We start from the raw sequence: 18,922 nt of genomic DNA on the forward strand, positions 1-18,922 counted from the left end.
TAATTATTGACACTAAAACCAAATAAACTCACCAATTTGTTCAGCATAAGGTCGATCTAGATGGAAAATATAAGAATTTTCTTTAAGTTAAAAACTAAATATTTTAGACTGAGGAACTTAATATTCTATATAACTTTTTATATATGTTTTTAAATAATGCAAGCCGTAAATAAGTATGGATTACAAATTACAATTATAATCATGGCAAATCTATTCCCCAACTAGGCATTTCTTACAAAAGCGTAACGGAGTGCAATAGTAATTTTAAAGGACTTTTATAGTCAATGCGTTTAAAGCTCAAAAGTTTCTTTTGAAGCAAAATAATTTGATATTTATTTCAACATATATTTTCAGATGCTTACCTATCCAATATTCCGTTTCTGGTACAGATTCTGTTAAATTAACAAATAATGTAAACAATGTAGAAATAAATATTAACATAGTAAATAACTAAATTTAATTTCATGCTGAAAAGCTTTTATTTCCAAAGCGTTTTAGAGTTTATTCAACGACCATCCAGTTCTTACCAAAAATTCTACTGTTTTCATTTCAATTATTATACCCTAAATGTTTCTACGACACATAAGCTAACATAAATATGAAACTAAGTTAGTAGTTTCAATAGTTTATAATCTCAAGGTGTATCGGTACCATGCATATTATACAAACAAATTAGGCCGGTATTTGTGGGATTTCAATAAAAAGGAAGGCTTTACTCGAGTATATAAAGGTTCACAATAATAGGGAAATAATTCATATCTCGAAAATGTTAATCTCGAGAATCAAGAGACAAAAAAATACAACTCATAGTTCAATTATAGTGAACGCTAATAAATCTTTAATAGAAGCTGGAAAATTATCCCCATATAAATCTCGGAAAGAAAGCTATCAAAATATGAAAATATGAAGATACACTAGACAGCAAAAATGAGACTAACAAAATATCCAAACTTAAAGTAGCACAGATCTAGAAGTAACTTCGGTCATGTTAGCTAATTTAAATAGATATTTAAAAGCAATGTGATATCTAAAAAGAACATTTAAAAGGGAAAAAACAAATAATGAATATATAATTAACGAATAAAAAACCAGATACCAACACAAATAACGAAATTAAAGAATAGGCTTATAAGTATATATATAAATCTCAATGATATGCCTAACGCATTCAAAACAAATTAAACAGTGATAAGACACAACGAATCAACTTGCAGAATAGTTTCAGAATATCGACAAAAAGTTCGAGGCAGAACTATATCAACAAAAATATAAACACAAGTGAACATGATATTCTCCTCTTGGTATTAGAAACGTTGAATATGACAACAAACTTGGGTGGAATTAATACAAGAATTAAAAATTGAATGTTCCTCTTCATTATAAACTTTACTGATAAAATAGCAACCACAAACAAAATACAAATTGTGACGCTTCATATACCTAAATGGAAAGGTGAACATCAACACTATGACAAAATAAATTATCATTCCAGAAAACTGTTTTCTAAACGTGTATCAATAATAATAATAATAATAATAATAATAATAATAATAATAATAATAATAATAATAATAATAATAACCTTTTTCTGCTTGGCACTGACACCTTTATCTGACATGCTAAACAGAACTGGATGTGGATATAACTGTTACGGGAAAGCAATCAGCCACCTCTTATATGTGGATGACCTAAAACTGTACGCTACAAATGATAAACAGCTGGAAACACTACTACAGACAGTACATGGATTTACCAAAGAAATATATATATAAGATTTGGCTTAGAAAAATGTGCCAAAGCAACCTTGAAAAGAGGAAAACTAGTTAAGAGTAGCAACATCACACTAGATAAAGCAAACAAATGAAATAAAAGAATTAGACCAAAGCAGACATACAAATATTTAGGAATCAATGAACTCTGTAAGATACAACACACACAACTGAAAGAGAAAATAAAAATAATACTATAGACAAGTTAGACTAATACTGAAAACAGAGCTCAATGCGAAAAATAAGATAATAGGTATCAACACTTGAGCAGTCCCAGTTATGTGTTACAGCTACAATATCCTTAACTGGACTCTAAATGAACTAATCAAAATAGACAGGAAAACAAGAAAAATAACGACAGGATTTAAGATGCATCACCCAAAATCTGATATAGAAAAGTTATATATACAACGTATAGAAGGTGATACAGGCATTATACAGCTAGAAAGCTGTTACAAAATAACTACCATAGGACTACAAAAATACCTACTTCAGAAGCAAGGAAAACTAATACAAATAGCCACAAAACACTAACAAAACAAAAATCTATTTTCAGTTTTTAAGGAAGCTGACAAATACAAACAAAAAGTCATACAGTCTAACAACTATGAAGAAAAAGTAGAAACAACAAATGAGAAACAACAAATGTAAAACAAATGAAATCCAAATAGACAAAGCAAAATCCCAGCAATGGCTAAGAAACTCAGGACTCATAGCAGAGACTGAAGGATTTTTAACTGCAGCACAAGATCAAAGCCTCCCCACCAGAAATTACCAAAAACATAAAATGAAAAGAAACAGAACAAGTAACTTCAGAATATGTGGAGATGGAGGAGAAACAATAAATCATATTGTCTCTGGCTGCCCAGTCCTGGCTAAGAAGGAATATATTCACTGACACGACAGACTTGGGACCTACATATACTGGAAACTATGATAATACTATAGAATTACAATAGAAAAAAAGATGGTATAGACGCACGCCAGAAAAGGTCACAGAAAACGAGAAAGCAACCATACTCTGGGATATGCCAATACACACAGATAGAGAAATTAAGACCAATAGGCCAGATATAGTTGTCAGAGATCATCAAGAAAAAATGCTTTCTAATTGAGGTATCAATACCAACAGATGACAGAGTTTCTCTAAAAGAAATGGAGAAACTTTCAAAATACAAAAACCTGGAAATAGAGATAACTCGAATGTGGAATCTAAAAACAGAAACAATTCCTATCATAGTGGGCGCATTTGGTGTGATGGAAAAATATTCAGACAAATACATAACAAAAACACCAGGAATAACGAATATATATAACATACAGAAAAGAGCACTACAAGGTACCGCACATATCCTATGTAAAGCAATTTCAATACAGTAACTATAAGAGCATCACAAAAAACTACAGCACATACCCAAAGCACACAGAGCTGCGCTCGGTAGTGCAGTAAAAGCACGTCATAAAAATAAGACTACTGAATAATAATAATAATAATAATAATAATAATAATAATAATAATAATAATAATAATAATAATAATAATAAATGCCCTAGTGCAGTATCAGGCGGTGGCTCTCATGGCTTCCGATGTTAACTGATTGGAAATGTTATCATGTACATATTTGTCTTCATGTAAAGGATGGGCTACAACAAATGTTCTGCACAATATCAGAGACTTGCTTCACGGCTGTTTGATTTTAATCAATTGAGCATGTCTCTTAGTGGATGACCATATGTGCATCTCTGATCACAAGCGGAAGTAGTGAGGGAGCATTATACCTATGTGTTGATAGAAAATTGGTGCAGTCTAAATAATAGACTTCTGGAAACATCGTTGCTTCCTTCAATATCTCTAAAGAAACCCAATTCAGAGACTTTGAGCGGGATGGGCTACTCGACCTGAACAAAATTCTAACATAGAAGACCATGCGCAGTTTATATTGATATGAGATCCTCATGTCGCGCGCATATGGTTGTGATGCATGTGGCCGGTGCACACTTGTCAGACGGGTAGTCATGATGGCTGAACTGGGTTTCATATATTTGTACCCCTGTGTCACTTTGATGGCATACATTGCTCTCTCACACAATAATAATAATAATAATAATAATAATAATAATAATAATAATAATAATAATAATAATAATAATGTTTTATACAGACACAAGGCCAAAAGTAGAGGATATTGTCGCCCGAATCGACACCTGTGCAAGAAGACTAGTATTACTTCTAACAGCGAAGCTCAACTGTTTTCTTCACTCGGTATGCGATGAAACTGTTACAAGTTACGTAATATGGAAGAAGAAGAAGAAGAAGAAGAAGAAGAAGAAGAAGAAGAAGAAGAAGAAGAAGAAGAAGAAGAAGAAGAAGAAGAAGAAGAAGAAGAAGAAGAAGAAACTGGCGATGATACAGTAACACTTGTTACTAGTTAGAAAATATTAAAGCATATCTCGTATTCTTCTAAGCAGTTAGAACTCTGAATCCTGCATATAGTTGTCCTGAGCATGAACAACAAAACAGTTGATTAGACGATGCTGGTATAAAAACAAAACATCGCTATTTACAATCCAATAATCGGTTTGCAGAAAATTTTAGCCCTGCATCGAACGAAAGTATGCTATTAAACCATGACTAATAAGAAAATATAGATCTAAAAACCTGGTTCAATTAATTAGATCGACATGGAGTGCTGTCATTATCAATATGTAGTGATGGTGCGACGACGTCCACAATAACAATAATACCAATAAAATTATTACCTAAAAGATATATAACAATTGAGAATATTAGCTAAACTCAATTAAGACTATTTATTATATGAAAATTTCGGAGATGTATCAGCAACATAACTATGTTGTGCTTTACACAAATATGACGAAATAGATTACTGAAAGTAAAAATACTTACAAATACTGAGAAAATATATTCAGTATGTGTTTATTTAAGCATAATAATTATTACCTAATTATGTCTTAAAATATAAGAATTTCTTTCTTTGATGAAATTCTTTATTTTATTTCATAGAAATCGAAATGAAACCCTGCTTACCTCTTGGATATTCTTCCTCTGTCACATCTGCGAAATCAAATAATATTGTAACTAAATCACAAGTCTTACTACATGGCTAAGAACAACTGCTAATCTACGACTACACAAAAATATATATATACCATTTTTCCAATTCACGTAAATAGTATCCCAAAAGTGGCATATTATTTCGTGTGTAATTACAGAATATCTCATATTTTTATTCCCAATTACTCACAAATCATGAGCTAGCCGTAAAATCCATTAAGTACATACTATGACAACGTCAGCGACTGAGTAAACATTATAGAGCTAGTTATTATTTTATATTATGAAATAAGCACATCAAAAGCTTATTCCATCTTTACGTCCAGCTTCTTGTAATCGTCATTTCATCAATTTATTTCGCCCTAGAAGGCTTATTTTATCTTTACATAGAGATGAAATAAACCTTCTACGGCGAAATAAATTGATGAAATGAAATAAGCACATCGTTTATGTTAGTTCTATTTTTGTTTTCTAATGCAATATCACGTAATAAGTAGTTACAACGTTGTATAACACTGAGAAATATATAAACATAATGCTTTAATTTTTCTTTTAAACAATAGATACAAAACTTTTTATTCTATTATTATTTCATAATGTTGTTTTGGAAAGTCTTATACCGAGAATAGTCCAACAGATTTACAGGTTTTAGCAGCAAACATTGCAAGATTCGACGAAAACACACATTATGTTTCACGGTGTTTACACTGAAGGAAAAGTGTAGAATACAACAATAAACAGAGAAACGCAGATAACTCAAACGGAGACTCAACAACGACGTAAGCAGAAGCAAGACAACTGTAGGTAATAATGTCTCACTCACCAACTGAAAATTCCACCTCGGATTGTTTTTCTAATGAAAGACAAAAGTATTATGCATCAGATAAGTAAAACACAAGCACTCAAAAAGATAACTTAACAGTGTTCGGATACTGGAACAATTACTTTCGATTAAAACTATTTCAAAGTGACATGACATGGGAAGAAGAAGAAGAAGAAGAAGAAGAAGAAGAAGAAGAAGAAGAAGAAGAAGAAGAAGAAGAAGAAGAAGAAGAAGAAGAAGAAGAAGAAGAAGAAGGAGAAGAAGAAGAAGAAGAAGAAGAAGAAGAAAAAGAAGATGGAGGAGGAGGAGGAGGGGATGGGAGGAGGAGGGGTGGTGAGGGGAGGAGGGGAGTGTGGAGGAGGAGGAGGAGAAGAAGAAGAAGAAGAAGAAGAAGAAGAAGAAGAAGAAGAAACTGGCGACGATACAGTAACACTTGTTACTAGTTAGAAAATATTAAAGCATATCTCGTATTCTTCTAAGCAATTAGAACTCTGAATCCAGCATATAGTTGTCCTGAGCATGTACAACAAAACAGTTGATTAGACGATGCTGGTATAAAAACAAAACATCGCTATTTACAATCCAATAATCGGTTTGCAGAAAATTTTAGCCCTGCATCGAACGAAAGTATGCTATTAAATCATGACTAATAAGAAAATATAGATCTAAAAACCTGGTTCAATTAACTAGATCGACATGGAGTGCTGTTATTATCAATAGGTAGTGATGGTGCGACGACGTCCACTATAACAATAATACCAATAAAATTATTACCTGAAAGATATATAGCAATTGAGAATATTAGCTAAACTCAATTAAGACTATTTATTATATGAAAATTTCAGATATGTATCAGCAACATAACTATGTGGTGCTTTACTCTAATATGACGAAATAGATTACTGAAAGTAAAAATACTTACAAATACTGACAAAATATATTCAGTGTGTGTTTATTTAAGCATAATAATTATTACCTAATTATGTCTTAAAATATAAGAATTTCTTTCTTTGATGAAATTCTTTATTTTATTTCATAGAAATCGAAATGAAACCCTGCTTACCTCTTGGATATTCTTCCTCTGTCACATCTGCGAAATCAAATAATATTGTAACTAAATCACAAGTCTTACTACATGGCTAAGAACAACTGCTAATCTACGACTACAGAAAAATATATATATACCATTTTTCCAATTCACGTAAATAGTATCCCAAAAGTGGCATATTATTTCGTGTGTAATTACAGAATATCTCATATTTTTATTCCCAATTACTCACAAATCATGAGCTAGCCGTAAAATCCATTAAGTACATACTATGACAACGACAGTGACTGAGTAAACATTATAGAGCTAGTTATTATTTTATATTATGAAATAAGCACGTCAAAAGCTTATTCTATCTTTACGTCCAGCTTCTTGTAATCGTCATTTCATCAATTTATTTCGCCCTAGAAGGCTTATTTCATCTTTACATAGATATGAAATAAACCTTCTACGGCGAAATAAATTGATGAAATGAAATAAGCACATCGTTTATGTTAGTTCTATTTTTGTTTTCTAATGCAATATCACGTAATAAGTAGTTACAACGTTGTATAAAACTGAGAAATATATAAACATAATGCTTTAATTTTTTCTTTTAAACAATAGATACAAAACTTTTTATTCTATTATTATTTCATAATGTTGTTTTGGAAAGTCTTATACCAAGAATAATCCAACAGATTTACAGGTTTTAGCAGCAAACATTGCAAGATTCGACGAAAACGCACATTATGTTTTACGGTGTTTACACTGAAGAAAAAGTGTAGAATACAACAATAAACAGAAAAACGCAGATAACTCAAACGGAGACTCAACAACGACGTAAGCAGAAGCAAGACAACTGTAGGTAATAATGTCTCACTCACCAACTGAAAATTCCACCTCGGATTGTTTTTCTAATGAAAGACAAAAGTATTATGCATCAGATAAGTGAAACACAAGCACTCAAAAAGATATCTTAAACTTATTCGGCCAACAGAAACAATTACTTTCGTTTAAAACTATTTCAAAGTGAAACTATATACAAGTACTTGAATTGGAATATATCTAATGTAAAAAGATGTTAATCTAGTAAATGCTATAAAACAAGAATGTTATTATTAAAAATGTAAAATACTGACATTAAAAGTATTGAAATATTAAATGTATGAAGATAGGAGCTTAGAAATCTGCACTAGCTTACCTGTGCGAGTTGAAGTTTCTGTTATAACCTCTGTAGAATTAACGAAATATTTACATATTTTAAAAAACGGTTTTGCAAAACATCTAATAGTCAGTACTAATTAGCAGGAAGAAAGGGTATTAACCTAAGCCTCCGAGAAAATATATTCGTTCACAATCTGTGCTTAGAACCTTTAATAATTGTCTCTAATAGAACTTGGGAAATTATCCACGTATAAATCTCGGATACAGAGATATCAATTTATGTAGAAATTCTAATGATACACTCTACAGCGAAAATGTGACTAACACAAAATGACAAGAATATCCAGACTTCGAATAGCACAAATCTAGAAGTAACTTTCGGTCTTGGTTGCAAATTAAATAGATACTTAAACCCAACGTAATATCGAAAAAAAAACATTTAACAGGAAAAAATAAATAATGAATATACAAACGACAAATAAAAAGAAAGCAAACACCAACAACACAAATAATGAAATTAAAGAATAGGTTTATAAGTGTGTGTAGATATATATATATATATATATATATATATATATATATATATATATATATACATACATATACATAAATCTCATGGATATGCCTAACGCATTCAAAACAAATTAAACAGTGACAAGACACAATGAATCAACTTGCAGAATAGTTTCAGAATATCAACAAAACGTTCGAGGCAGAACTATATCAACAAAAATATAAACAGAAGAGAATATCATATTCTCCTCTTGGTATTGGAAATGTTGAATATGGTAACAATCTTGAATAGAAATTATTCAAGAATTAAAAATCAACGTTCCTCTTACTAGTAACCCGTAACGATAAACTAGCAACCATTAATAAAATACAAACTGTGACACTTCATATACTTAAATGGAAACGGGAACATCAACACTATGATAAAAAAAATAATCATTCTGGAAAACTGTTTTTTAAGCGTGTATCAATAATAATAATAATAATAATAATAATAATAATAATAATAATAATAATAAATGCCCTGGTGCAGTATCAGGCAGTGACTCTCATGGTTTCTGATCTTAACTGATTGGAAATGTTATTATGTACATGTTTTGTTTTGATGAGACGATGCTGGTATAAAAACAATACATCGCTATTTACAATCCAATAATCGGTTTGCAGAAAATTTTAGCCCTTCATCGAACGAAAGTATGCTATTAAATCATGACTAATAAGAAAATATCGATCTAAAAACTAGATCGACATGGAGTGCTGTTATTATTAATATGTAGTGATGGTGTGTCGACGTCCACTATAACAATAATACCAATAAAATTATTACCTGAAAGATATATAACAATTTAGAATATTAGCTAAACTCAATTAAGACTATTTATTATATGAAAATTTCGGAGATGTATCAGCAACATAACTATGTTGTGCTTTACACAAATATGACGAAATAAATTACTAAAAAGTAAAAATACTTACAAATACTGAGAAAATATATTCAGTATGTGTTTATTTAAGCATAATAATTATTACCTAATTATGTCTGAAAATATAAGAATTTCTTTCTTTGATGAAATTCTTTATTTTATTTCATAGAAATCGAAATGAAACCCTGCTTACCTCTTGGATATTCTTCCTCTGTCACATCTGCGAAATCAAATAATATTGTAACTAAATCATAAGACTTAATACATGGCTAAGAACAACTGCTAATCTACGACTACAGAAAAATATATATATACCCTTTTTCCAATTCACGTAAATAGTATCCCAAAAGTGGCATAATATTTCGTGTGTAATTACAGAATATCTCATATTTTTATTCCCAATTACTCACAAATCATGAGCTAGCCGTAAAATCCATTAAGTACATACTATGACAACGACAGCGACTGAGTAAACATTATAGAGCTAATTATTATTTTATATTATGAAATAAGCACATCAAAAGTTTATTCTATCTTTACGTCGAGCCTCTTGTAATCGTCATTTCATCAATTTATTTCGCCCTAGAAGGCTTATTTCATCTTTACATGGAGATGAAATTAACCTTCTACGGCGAAATAAATTGATGAAATGAAATAAGCACATCGTTTATGTTAGTTCTATTTTTGTTTTCTAATGCAATATCACGTAATGAGTAGTTACAACGTTGTATAAAACTGAGAAATATATAAACATAATGCTTTAATTTTTTTCTTTTAAACAATAGATACGAAACTTTTTATTCTATTATTATTTCATAATGTTGTTTTGGAAAGTCTTATACCAAGAATAATCCAACAGATTTACAGGTTTTAGCCGCAAACATTGCAAGATTCAACGAAAACGCACATTATGTTTCACGGTGTTTACACTGAAGAAAAAGAGTAGAATACAACAATAAATAGAGAAACGTAGATAACTCAAACGGAGACTCAACAACGACGTAAGCAGAAGCAAGACAACTGTAGGTAATAATGTCTCACTCACCAACTGAAAATTCCACCTCGGATTGTTTTTCTAATGAAAGACAAAAGTATTATGCATCAGATAAATGAAACACAAGCACTCAAAAAGATATCTTAAACTTATTCGGCAACAGAAACAATTACTTTCGTTTGAAACTATTTCAAAGTGAAACTATATACAAGTACTTGAATTGGAATATATCTAATGTAAAAAGATGTTAATCTAGTAAATGCTATAAAACAAGAATTTTATTATTAAAAGTGTAAAATACTGACATTAAAAGTATTGAAATATTAAATGTATGAAGATAGGAGCTTAGAAATCTGCACTAGCTTACCTGTGCGAGTTGAAGTTTCTGTTATAACCTCTGTAGAATTAACGAAATATTTATATATTTTAAAAAACGGTTTTGCAAAACATCTAATAGTCAGTACTAATTAGCAGGAAGAAAGGGTATTAACCTAAGCCTCCGAGAAAATATATTCGTTCACAATCTGTGCTTAGAACCTTTAATAATTGTCTCTAATAGAACTTGGGAAATTATCCACGTATAAATCTCGGATACAGAGATATCAATTTATGTAGAAATTCTAATGATACACTCGACAGCGAAAATGTGACTAACACAAAATGACAAGAATATCCAGACTTCGAATAGCACAAATCTAGAAATAACTTTCGGTCTTGTTAGCTAATTAAATAGATACTTAAAACCAATGTAATATCGAAAAAAAAACATTTAACAGGAAAAAATAAATAATGAATATACAAACGACAAATAAAAAGAAAGCAAACACCAACAACACAAATAATGAAATTAAAGAATAGGTTTATAAGTGTGTGTGTATATATATATATATATATATATATATATATATATATATATATATATATATATATATATACATACATATACATAAATCTCATGGATATGCCTAACGCATTCAAAACAAATTAAACAGTGACAAGACACAATGAATCAACTTGCAGAATAGTTTCAGAATATCAACAAAACGTTCGAGGCAGAACTATATCAACAAAAATATAAACAGAAGAGAATATCATATTCTCCTCTTGGTATTGGAAATGTTGAATATGGCAACAATCTTGAATAGAAATTATTCAGGAATTAAATATCAACGTTCCTCTTACTAGTAACCCTTAACGATAAACTAGCAACCATTAATAAAATACAAACTGTGACACTTCATATACTTAAATGGAAACGGGAACATCAACACTATGATAAAAAAAGTAATCATTCTGGAAAACTGTTTTTTAAGCGTGTATCAATAATAATAATAATAATAATAATAATAATAATAATAATAATAATAAATGCCCCGGTGCAGTATCAGGCAGTGACTCTCATGGTTTCTGATCTTAACTGATTGGAAATGTTATTATGTACATGTTTTGTTTTGATTAAACGATGCTGGTATAAAAACAATACATCTCTATTTACAATGCAATAATCGGTTTGCAGAAAATTTTAGCCCTGCATCGAACGAAAGTATGCTATTAAATCATGACTAATAAGAAAATATCGATCTAAAAACCTGGTTCAATTAACTAGATCGACATGGATTGCTGTTATTATTAATATGTAGTGATGGTGCGTCGACGTCCACTATAACAATAATACCAATAAAATTATTACCTGAAAGATATATAGCAATTGAGAATATTAGCTAAACTCAATTAAGACTATTTATTATATGAAAATTCGGAGATGTATCAGCAACATAACTATGTTGTGCTTTACACAAATATGACGAAATAGATTACTGAAAGTAAAAATACTTACAAATACTGAGAAAATATATTCAGTGTGTGTTTATTTAAGCATAATAATTATTACCTAATTATGTCTGAAAATATAAGAATTTCTTTCTTTGATGAAATTCTTTATTTTATTTCATAGAAATCGAAATGAAACCCTGCTTACCTCTTGGATATTCTTCCTCTGTCACATCTGCGAAATCAAATAATATTGTAACTAAATCATAAGACTTAATACATGGCTAAGAACAACTGCTAATCTACGACTACAGAAAAATATATATATACCATTTTTCCAATTCACGTAAATAGTATCCCAAAAGTGGCATAATATTTCGTGTGTAATTACAGAATATCTCATATTTTTATTCCCAATTACTCACAAATCATGAGCTAGCCGTAAAATCCATTAAGTACATACTATGACAACGACAGCGACTGAGTAAAAATTATAGAGCTAGTTATTATTTTATATTATGAAATAAGCACATCAAAAGCTTATTCCATCTTTACGTCCAGCTTCTTGTAATCGTCATTTCATCAATTTATTTCGCCCTAGAAGGCTTATTTCATCTTTACATAGAGATGAAATAAACCTTCTACGGCGAAATAAATTGATGAAATGAAATAAGCACATCGTTTATGTCAGTTCTATTTTTGTTTTCTAATGCAATATCACGTAATAAGTAGTTACAACGTTGTATAAAACTGAGAAATATATAAACATAATGCTTTAATTTTTCTTTTAAACAATAGAATGAAAACTTTTTATTCTATTATTATTTCATAATGTTGTTTTGGAAAGTCTTATACCAAGAATAATCCAACAGATTTACAGGTTTTAGCAGCAAACATTGCAAGATTCGACGAAAACACACATTATGTTTCACGGTGTTTACACTGAAGGAAAAGTGTAGAATACAACAATAAACAGAGAAACGCAGATAACTCAAACGGAGACTCAACAACGACGTAAGCAGAAGCAAGACAACTGTAGGTAATAATGTCTCACTCACCAACTGAAAATTCCACCTCGGATTGTTTTTCTAATGAAAGACAAAAGTATTATGCATCAGATAAGTGAAACACAAGCACTCAAAAAGATAACTTAACAGTGTTCGGATACTGGAACAATTACTTTCGATTAAAACTATTTCAAAGTGACATGACATGGGAAGAAGAAGAAGAAGAAGAAGAAGAAGAAGAAGAAGAAGAAGAAGAAGAAGAAGAAGAAGAAGAAGAAGAAGAAGAAGAAGAAGAAGAAGAAGAAGAAGAAGGAGGGGGAGGGGGAGGGGGAGGGGGGTGTGGTGAGGGGAGGGTGTGGTGAGAGGAGGGTGTGGTGAGGGGAGGGTGTGGTGAGGGGAGGGTGTGGTGAGGGGAGGGTGTGGTGAGGGGAGGGTGTGGTGAGGGGAGGGTGTGGTGAGGGGAGGGTGTGGTGAGGGGAGGGTGTGGTGAGGGGAGGGTGTGGTGAGGGGAGGAGGGGAGTGTAGAGGAGGAGAAGAAGAAGAAGAAGAAGAAGAAGAAGAAGAAGAAGAAGAAGAAGAAGAAGAAGAAGAAGAAGAAGAAGAAGAAGAAGAAGAAGAAGAAGAAACTGGCGATGATACAGTAACACTTGTTACTAGTTAGAAAATATTAAAGCATATCTCGTATTCTTCTAAGCAGTTAGAACTCTGAATCCAGCATATAGTTGTCCTGAGCATGTACAACAAAACAGTTGATTAGACGATGCTGGTATAAAAACAAAACATCGCTATTTACAATCCAATAATCGGTTTGCAGAAAATTTTAGCCCTGCATCGAACGAAAGTATGCTATTAAATCATGACTAATAAGAAAATATAGATCTAAAAACCTGGTTCAATTAACTAGATCGACATGGAGTGCTGTTATTATCAATAGGTAGTGATGGTGCGACGACGTCCACTATAACAATAATACCAATAAAATTATTACCTGAAAGATATATAGCAATTGAGAATATTAGCTAAACTCAATTAAGACTATTTATTATATGAAAATTTCGGAGATGTATCAGCAACATAACTATGTGGTGCTTTACTCAAATATGACGAAATAGATTACTGAAAGTAAAAATACTTACAAATACTGAGAAAATATATTCAGTATGTGTTTATTTAAGCATAATAATTATTACCTAATTATGTCTGAAAATATAAGAATTTCTTTCTTTGATGAAATTCTTTATTTTATTTCATAGAAATCGAAATGAAACCCTGCTTACCTCTTGGATATTCTTCTTCTGTCACATCTGCGAAATCAAATAATATTGTAACTAAATCACAAGTCTTACTACATGGCTAAGAACAACTGCTAATCTACGACTACAGAAACATATATATATACCCTTTTTCCAATTCACGTAAATAGTATCCCAAAAGTGGCATATTATTTCGTGTGTAATTACAGAATATCTCATATTTTTATTCCCAATTACTCACAAATCATGAGCTAGCCGTAAAATCCATTAAGTACATACTATGACAACGACAGCGACTGAGTAAACATTATAGAGCTAGTTATTATTTTATATTATGAAATAAGCACATCAAAAGTTTATTCTATCTTTACGTCGAGCCTCTTGTAATCGTCATTTCATCAATTTATTTCGCCCTAGAAGGCTTATTTCATCTTTACATAGAGATGAAATAAACCTTCTACGGCGAAATAAATTGATGAAATGAAATAAGCACATCGTTTATGTTAGTTCTATTTTTGTTTTCTAATGCAATATCACGTAAAAAGTAGTTACAACGTTGTATAAAACTGAGAAATATATAAACATAATGCTTTATTTTTTTCTTTTAAACAATAGATACAAAACTTTTTATTCTATTACTATTTCATAATGTTGTTTTGGAAAGTCTTATACCAAAAATAATCCAACAGATTTACAGGTTTTAGCAGCAAACATTGCAAGATTCAACGAAAACGCACATTATGTTTCACGGTGTTTACACTGAAGAAAAAGTGTAGAATACAACAATAAACAGAGAAACGCAGATAACTCAAACGGAGACTCAACAACGACGTAAGCAGAAGCAAGACAACTGTAGGTAATAATGTCTCACTCACCAACTGAAAATTCCACCTCGGATTGTTTTTCTAATGAAGGACAAAAGTATTATGCATCAGATAAGTGAAACACAAGCACTCAAAAAGATATCTTAAACTTATTCGGCAACAGAAACAATTACTTTCGTTTAAAACTATTTCAAAGTGACAATATATACAAGTACTTGAATTGGAATATATCTAATGTAAAAAGATGTTAATCTAGTAAATGCTATAAAACAAGAATGTTATTATTAAAAGTGTAAAATACTGACATTAAAAGTATTGAAATATTAAATGTATGAAGATAGGAGCTTAGAAATCTGCACTAGCTTACCTGTGCGAGTTGAAGTTTCTGTTATAACCTCTGTAGAATTAACGAAATATTTACATATTTTAAAAAACGGTTTTGCAAAACATCTAATAGTCAGTACTAATTAGCAGGAAGAAAGGGTATTAACCTAAGCCTCCGAGAAAATATATTCGTTCACAATCTGTGCTTAGAACCTTTAATAATTGTCTCTAATAGAACTTGGGAAATTATCCACGTATAAATCTCGGATACAGAGATATCAATTTATGTAGAAATTCTAATGATACACTCGACAGCGAAAATGTGACTAACACAAAATGACAAGAATATCCAGACTTCGAATAGCACACATCTAGAAGTAACTTTCGGTCTTGTTAGCTAATTAAATAGATACTTAAAACCAATGTAATATCGTAAAAAAACATTTAACAAGAAAAAATAAATAATGAATATACAAACGACAAATAAAAAGAAAGCAAACACCAACAACACAAATAATGAAATTAAAGAATAGGTTTATAAGTGTGTGTATATATATATATATATATATATATATATATATATATATATATATATATATATATATATATATATATATATATATATACATATACATAAATCTCATGGATATGCCTAACGCATTCAAAACAAATTAAACAGTGACAAGACACAATGAATCAACTTGCAGAATAGTTTCAGAATATCAACAAAACGTTCGAGGCAGAACTATATCAACAAAAATATAAACAGAAGAGAATATCATATTCTCCTCTTGGTATTGGAAATGTTGAATATGGCAACAATCTTGAATAGAAATTATTCAAGAATTAAGAATCAACGTTCCTCTTACTAGTAACCCTTAACGATAAACTAGCAACCATTAATAAAATACAAACTGTGACACTTCATATACTTAAATGGAAACGGGAACATCAACACTATGATAAAAAAAGTAATCATTCTGGAAAACTGTTTTTTAAGAGTGTATCAATAATAATAATAATAATAATAATAATAATAATAATAATAATAATAATAATAATAATAATAATAATAATAATAATAAATGCCCTGGTGCAGTATCAGGCAGTGACTCTCATGGTTTCTGATCTTAACTGATTGGAAATGTTATTATGTACATGTTTTGTTTTGATGTAAAAGATGGGCTACACCAAATATTCTGCACAATATCATAGATTTTCTTCTCAGTTGCTTGACTATAACCAATTGAGCATGTCCCTTGGTGCATCTCTGATCACAAGCAGAAGTAGTGAGGGCGCATCATAGCTATGTGTTGAGAGGAATTTTGTAGGGTCTACATAATTCAGTTTCGAAATATGGGTGCTTCGTTCAACATTCCTAAACAAACCCTATTCAAGGACTTTTGAACGGGAGGGGCTACTCGACCTGAAGAAAATACTAACTGGTTCCCACCTGGAAGATCATGCGCAATTTATACTGATATGAGATCACCATGTTGCTCACATATGGTTGTGATGCATGTGGCTGGTGTACCCTTATCGGACAGATAGTCATGATGGGTATGCTGGGTTTCATATATTTGAAACCCTGTGTCACTTTGATGGCATGCAATTCTCGCTCACTCAATAATGATAATAATAATAATAATAATAATAATAATAATAATAATAATAATAATAATAATAATAATAATGTTTTATACAGACTCTAAGCCAAAAACAGAAAGACTCGAAACCAGAAGACAAGTATTACTTTTAACGCCAATGCTCAACGTAGGAGTGTATGAAACTGATTGGTTTAGTGTTTTCTTCACTCGGTATGCGATGAAATTAGTACAAGTAAAGAAGAAGAAGAAGAAGAAGAAGAAGAAGAAGAAGAAGAAGAAGAAGAAGAAGAAGAAGAAGAAGAAGAACAACAACAACAACAACAACAACAACAACAACAACAACAACAACAACAAGCAGGAACTGACGATGGCACAGGAATACTTGTTACTATTTAGAAAATATTAAAACATATCTAGTTTTTTTTTCTTATGCAGTGAGAACTTTGAAATTTGCACATAGTTGTACGGAAATGTATAACAAATCAGTTGATTAGACGATGCTGGCATAAAAACAAAACATCGGTATTTACGTAAAATATATTTGGTAACTCAATGTGGCGGTCCTATAGAGGACAGTGCTACTGTTGTTTTTAGCCCCAGGGGAATATCTCCTCCAGTTAGCCAACGACACAGTCTGTGTCCGATTGGTATTTGCGAGGGAGTTCATCGCTCCCATCTCTAGCCTTGCGTGATACACACAGACCCGAATTACTGGGTGGTTACTCGTCTTCAGTGTATGTTAATCGCTGGCTAGTAATGAAGAACTCATTCCACTCGCAAAATACTATATCCTTCTTTTAACGACACACTGTCGCTGATCTTGTAAAAGAGTGAGATAAGTTATATTAAATCTCTGAGCGAAAGATAAACAGTAATAGTACGGATTCTTTTACGAGATCACCGACAGGGTGTTGCTAGAAAAAGGATATAGTATTTTGAGAGTGGAGTGAGTTCTTAATCACTAGCCAGTGATTAACACACACAGAAGACGGGTAACCACCCAGAAACTCGGGGTGTGTGAGTCATGTAAGGCAAGAGATGGGAGCGATGACCCTCCTCGCAAATACTGTCGTTGGCCAGCTGGAGGCGATGTCTCCCTAGAGCTAAAAGCAACAGTAGCACCATCCTCTATAGGACCGCCACATTTAATTGCCAAGTATATTTTACGATTCCGTACTGTTACTGTTTATCTCTCGCTCAGAGATTTAATATAACTTAACTCTCTCATCAGTATTTACAATCCAATAACCAGGTTGCAGAAAATTACCTGCATCGAACGAAAGTGTGCTATTAAACCATGACTATTAAGCAAATGTAGATCTAAAAACCTGGTTCCATTAACAAGATCAACGTAGGGTGTTATTATTATAATATGTAAGATAGAGAGACAACTTCCACTCTCAAAATAATAACAATAAAATTATTACGTAAAAGATATATAATAATTGAAAATATTAACTAAACTCTATTACGACTATCTATTATAAGAACATTTCGGAGATGTATCAGCAATATAGCTATGTTGTGCTTTACACAAATATGACGAAATAGATTACTGAAAAGTAAAAATACTTACAAATACTGAGAAAATATATTCAGTATGTGTTTATTTAAGCATAATAATTATTACCTAATCATGTCTGAAAATATAAGAATTTCTTTCTTTGATGAAATTCTTTATTTTATTTCATAGAAATCGAAATGAAACCCTGCTTACCTCTTGGATACTCTTCCTCTGTCACATCTGCGAAATCAAATAATATTGTAACTAAATCATAAGACTTAATACATGGCTAAGAACAACTGCTAATCTACGACTACAGAAAAATATATATATACCATTTT

General features: G+C 31.1%; 1 protein-coding gene across 1 annotated transcript in view; it reads right to left on the bottom strand.

Moving 5' to 3' along the window:
* Window positions 1-18,922, bottom strand: part of LOC106869541 (uncharacterized) — a 502,813-nt gene that overhangs the window by 367,033 nt on the left and 116,858 nt on the right. Inside the window, exons 29-44 of the mRNA XM_089360195.1 lie at window positions 18,795-18,821; window positions 15,514-15,543; window positions 15,198-15,227; window positions 14,347-14,373; window positions 13,121-13,150; window positions 12,271-12,297; window positions 10,660-10,689; window positions 10,344-10,373; window positions 9,492-9,518; window positions 7,900-7,929; window positions 7,583-7,612; window positions 6,732-6,758; window positions 5,669-5,698; window positions 4,819-4,845; window positions 363-392; window positions 33-56 (exon numbers count right to left, since the gene is read on the bottom strand). Of these exons, the coding sequence (XP_089216321.1) occupies window positions 33-56; window positions 363-392; window positions 4,819-4,845; window positions 5,669-5,698; window positions 6,732-6,758; window positions 7,583-7,612; window positions 7,900-7,929; window positions 9,492-9,518; window positions 10,344-10,373; window positions 10,660-10,689; window positions 12,271-12,297; window positions 13,121-13,150; window positions 14,347-14,373; window positions 15,198-15,227; window positions 15,514-15,543; window positions 18,795-18,821 (456 nt within the window). The remainder of the gene's footprint in view (window positions 1-32; window positions 57-362; window positions 393-4,818; window positions 4,846-5,668; window positions 5,699-6,731; window positions 6,759-7,582; window positions 7,613-7,899; window positions 7,930-9,491; window positions 9,519-10,343; window positions 10,374-10,659; window positions 10,690-12,270; window positions 12,298-13,120; window positions 13,151-14,346; window positions 14,374-15,197; window positions 15,228-15,513; window positions 15,544-18,794; window positions 18,822-18,922) is intronic.

This window comes from Octopus bimaculoides, chromosome 1, assembly GCF_046866305.1.
Source record: "Octopus bimaculoides isolate indiv1 chromosome 1, ASM4686630v1, whole genome shotgun sequence".
Classification (NCBI taxonomy): Eukaryota; Metazoa; Mollusca; class Cephalopoda; order Octopoda; family Octopodidae; genus Octopus; species Octopus bimaculoides.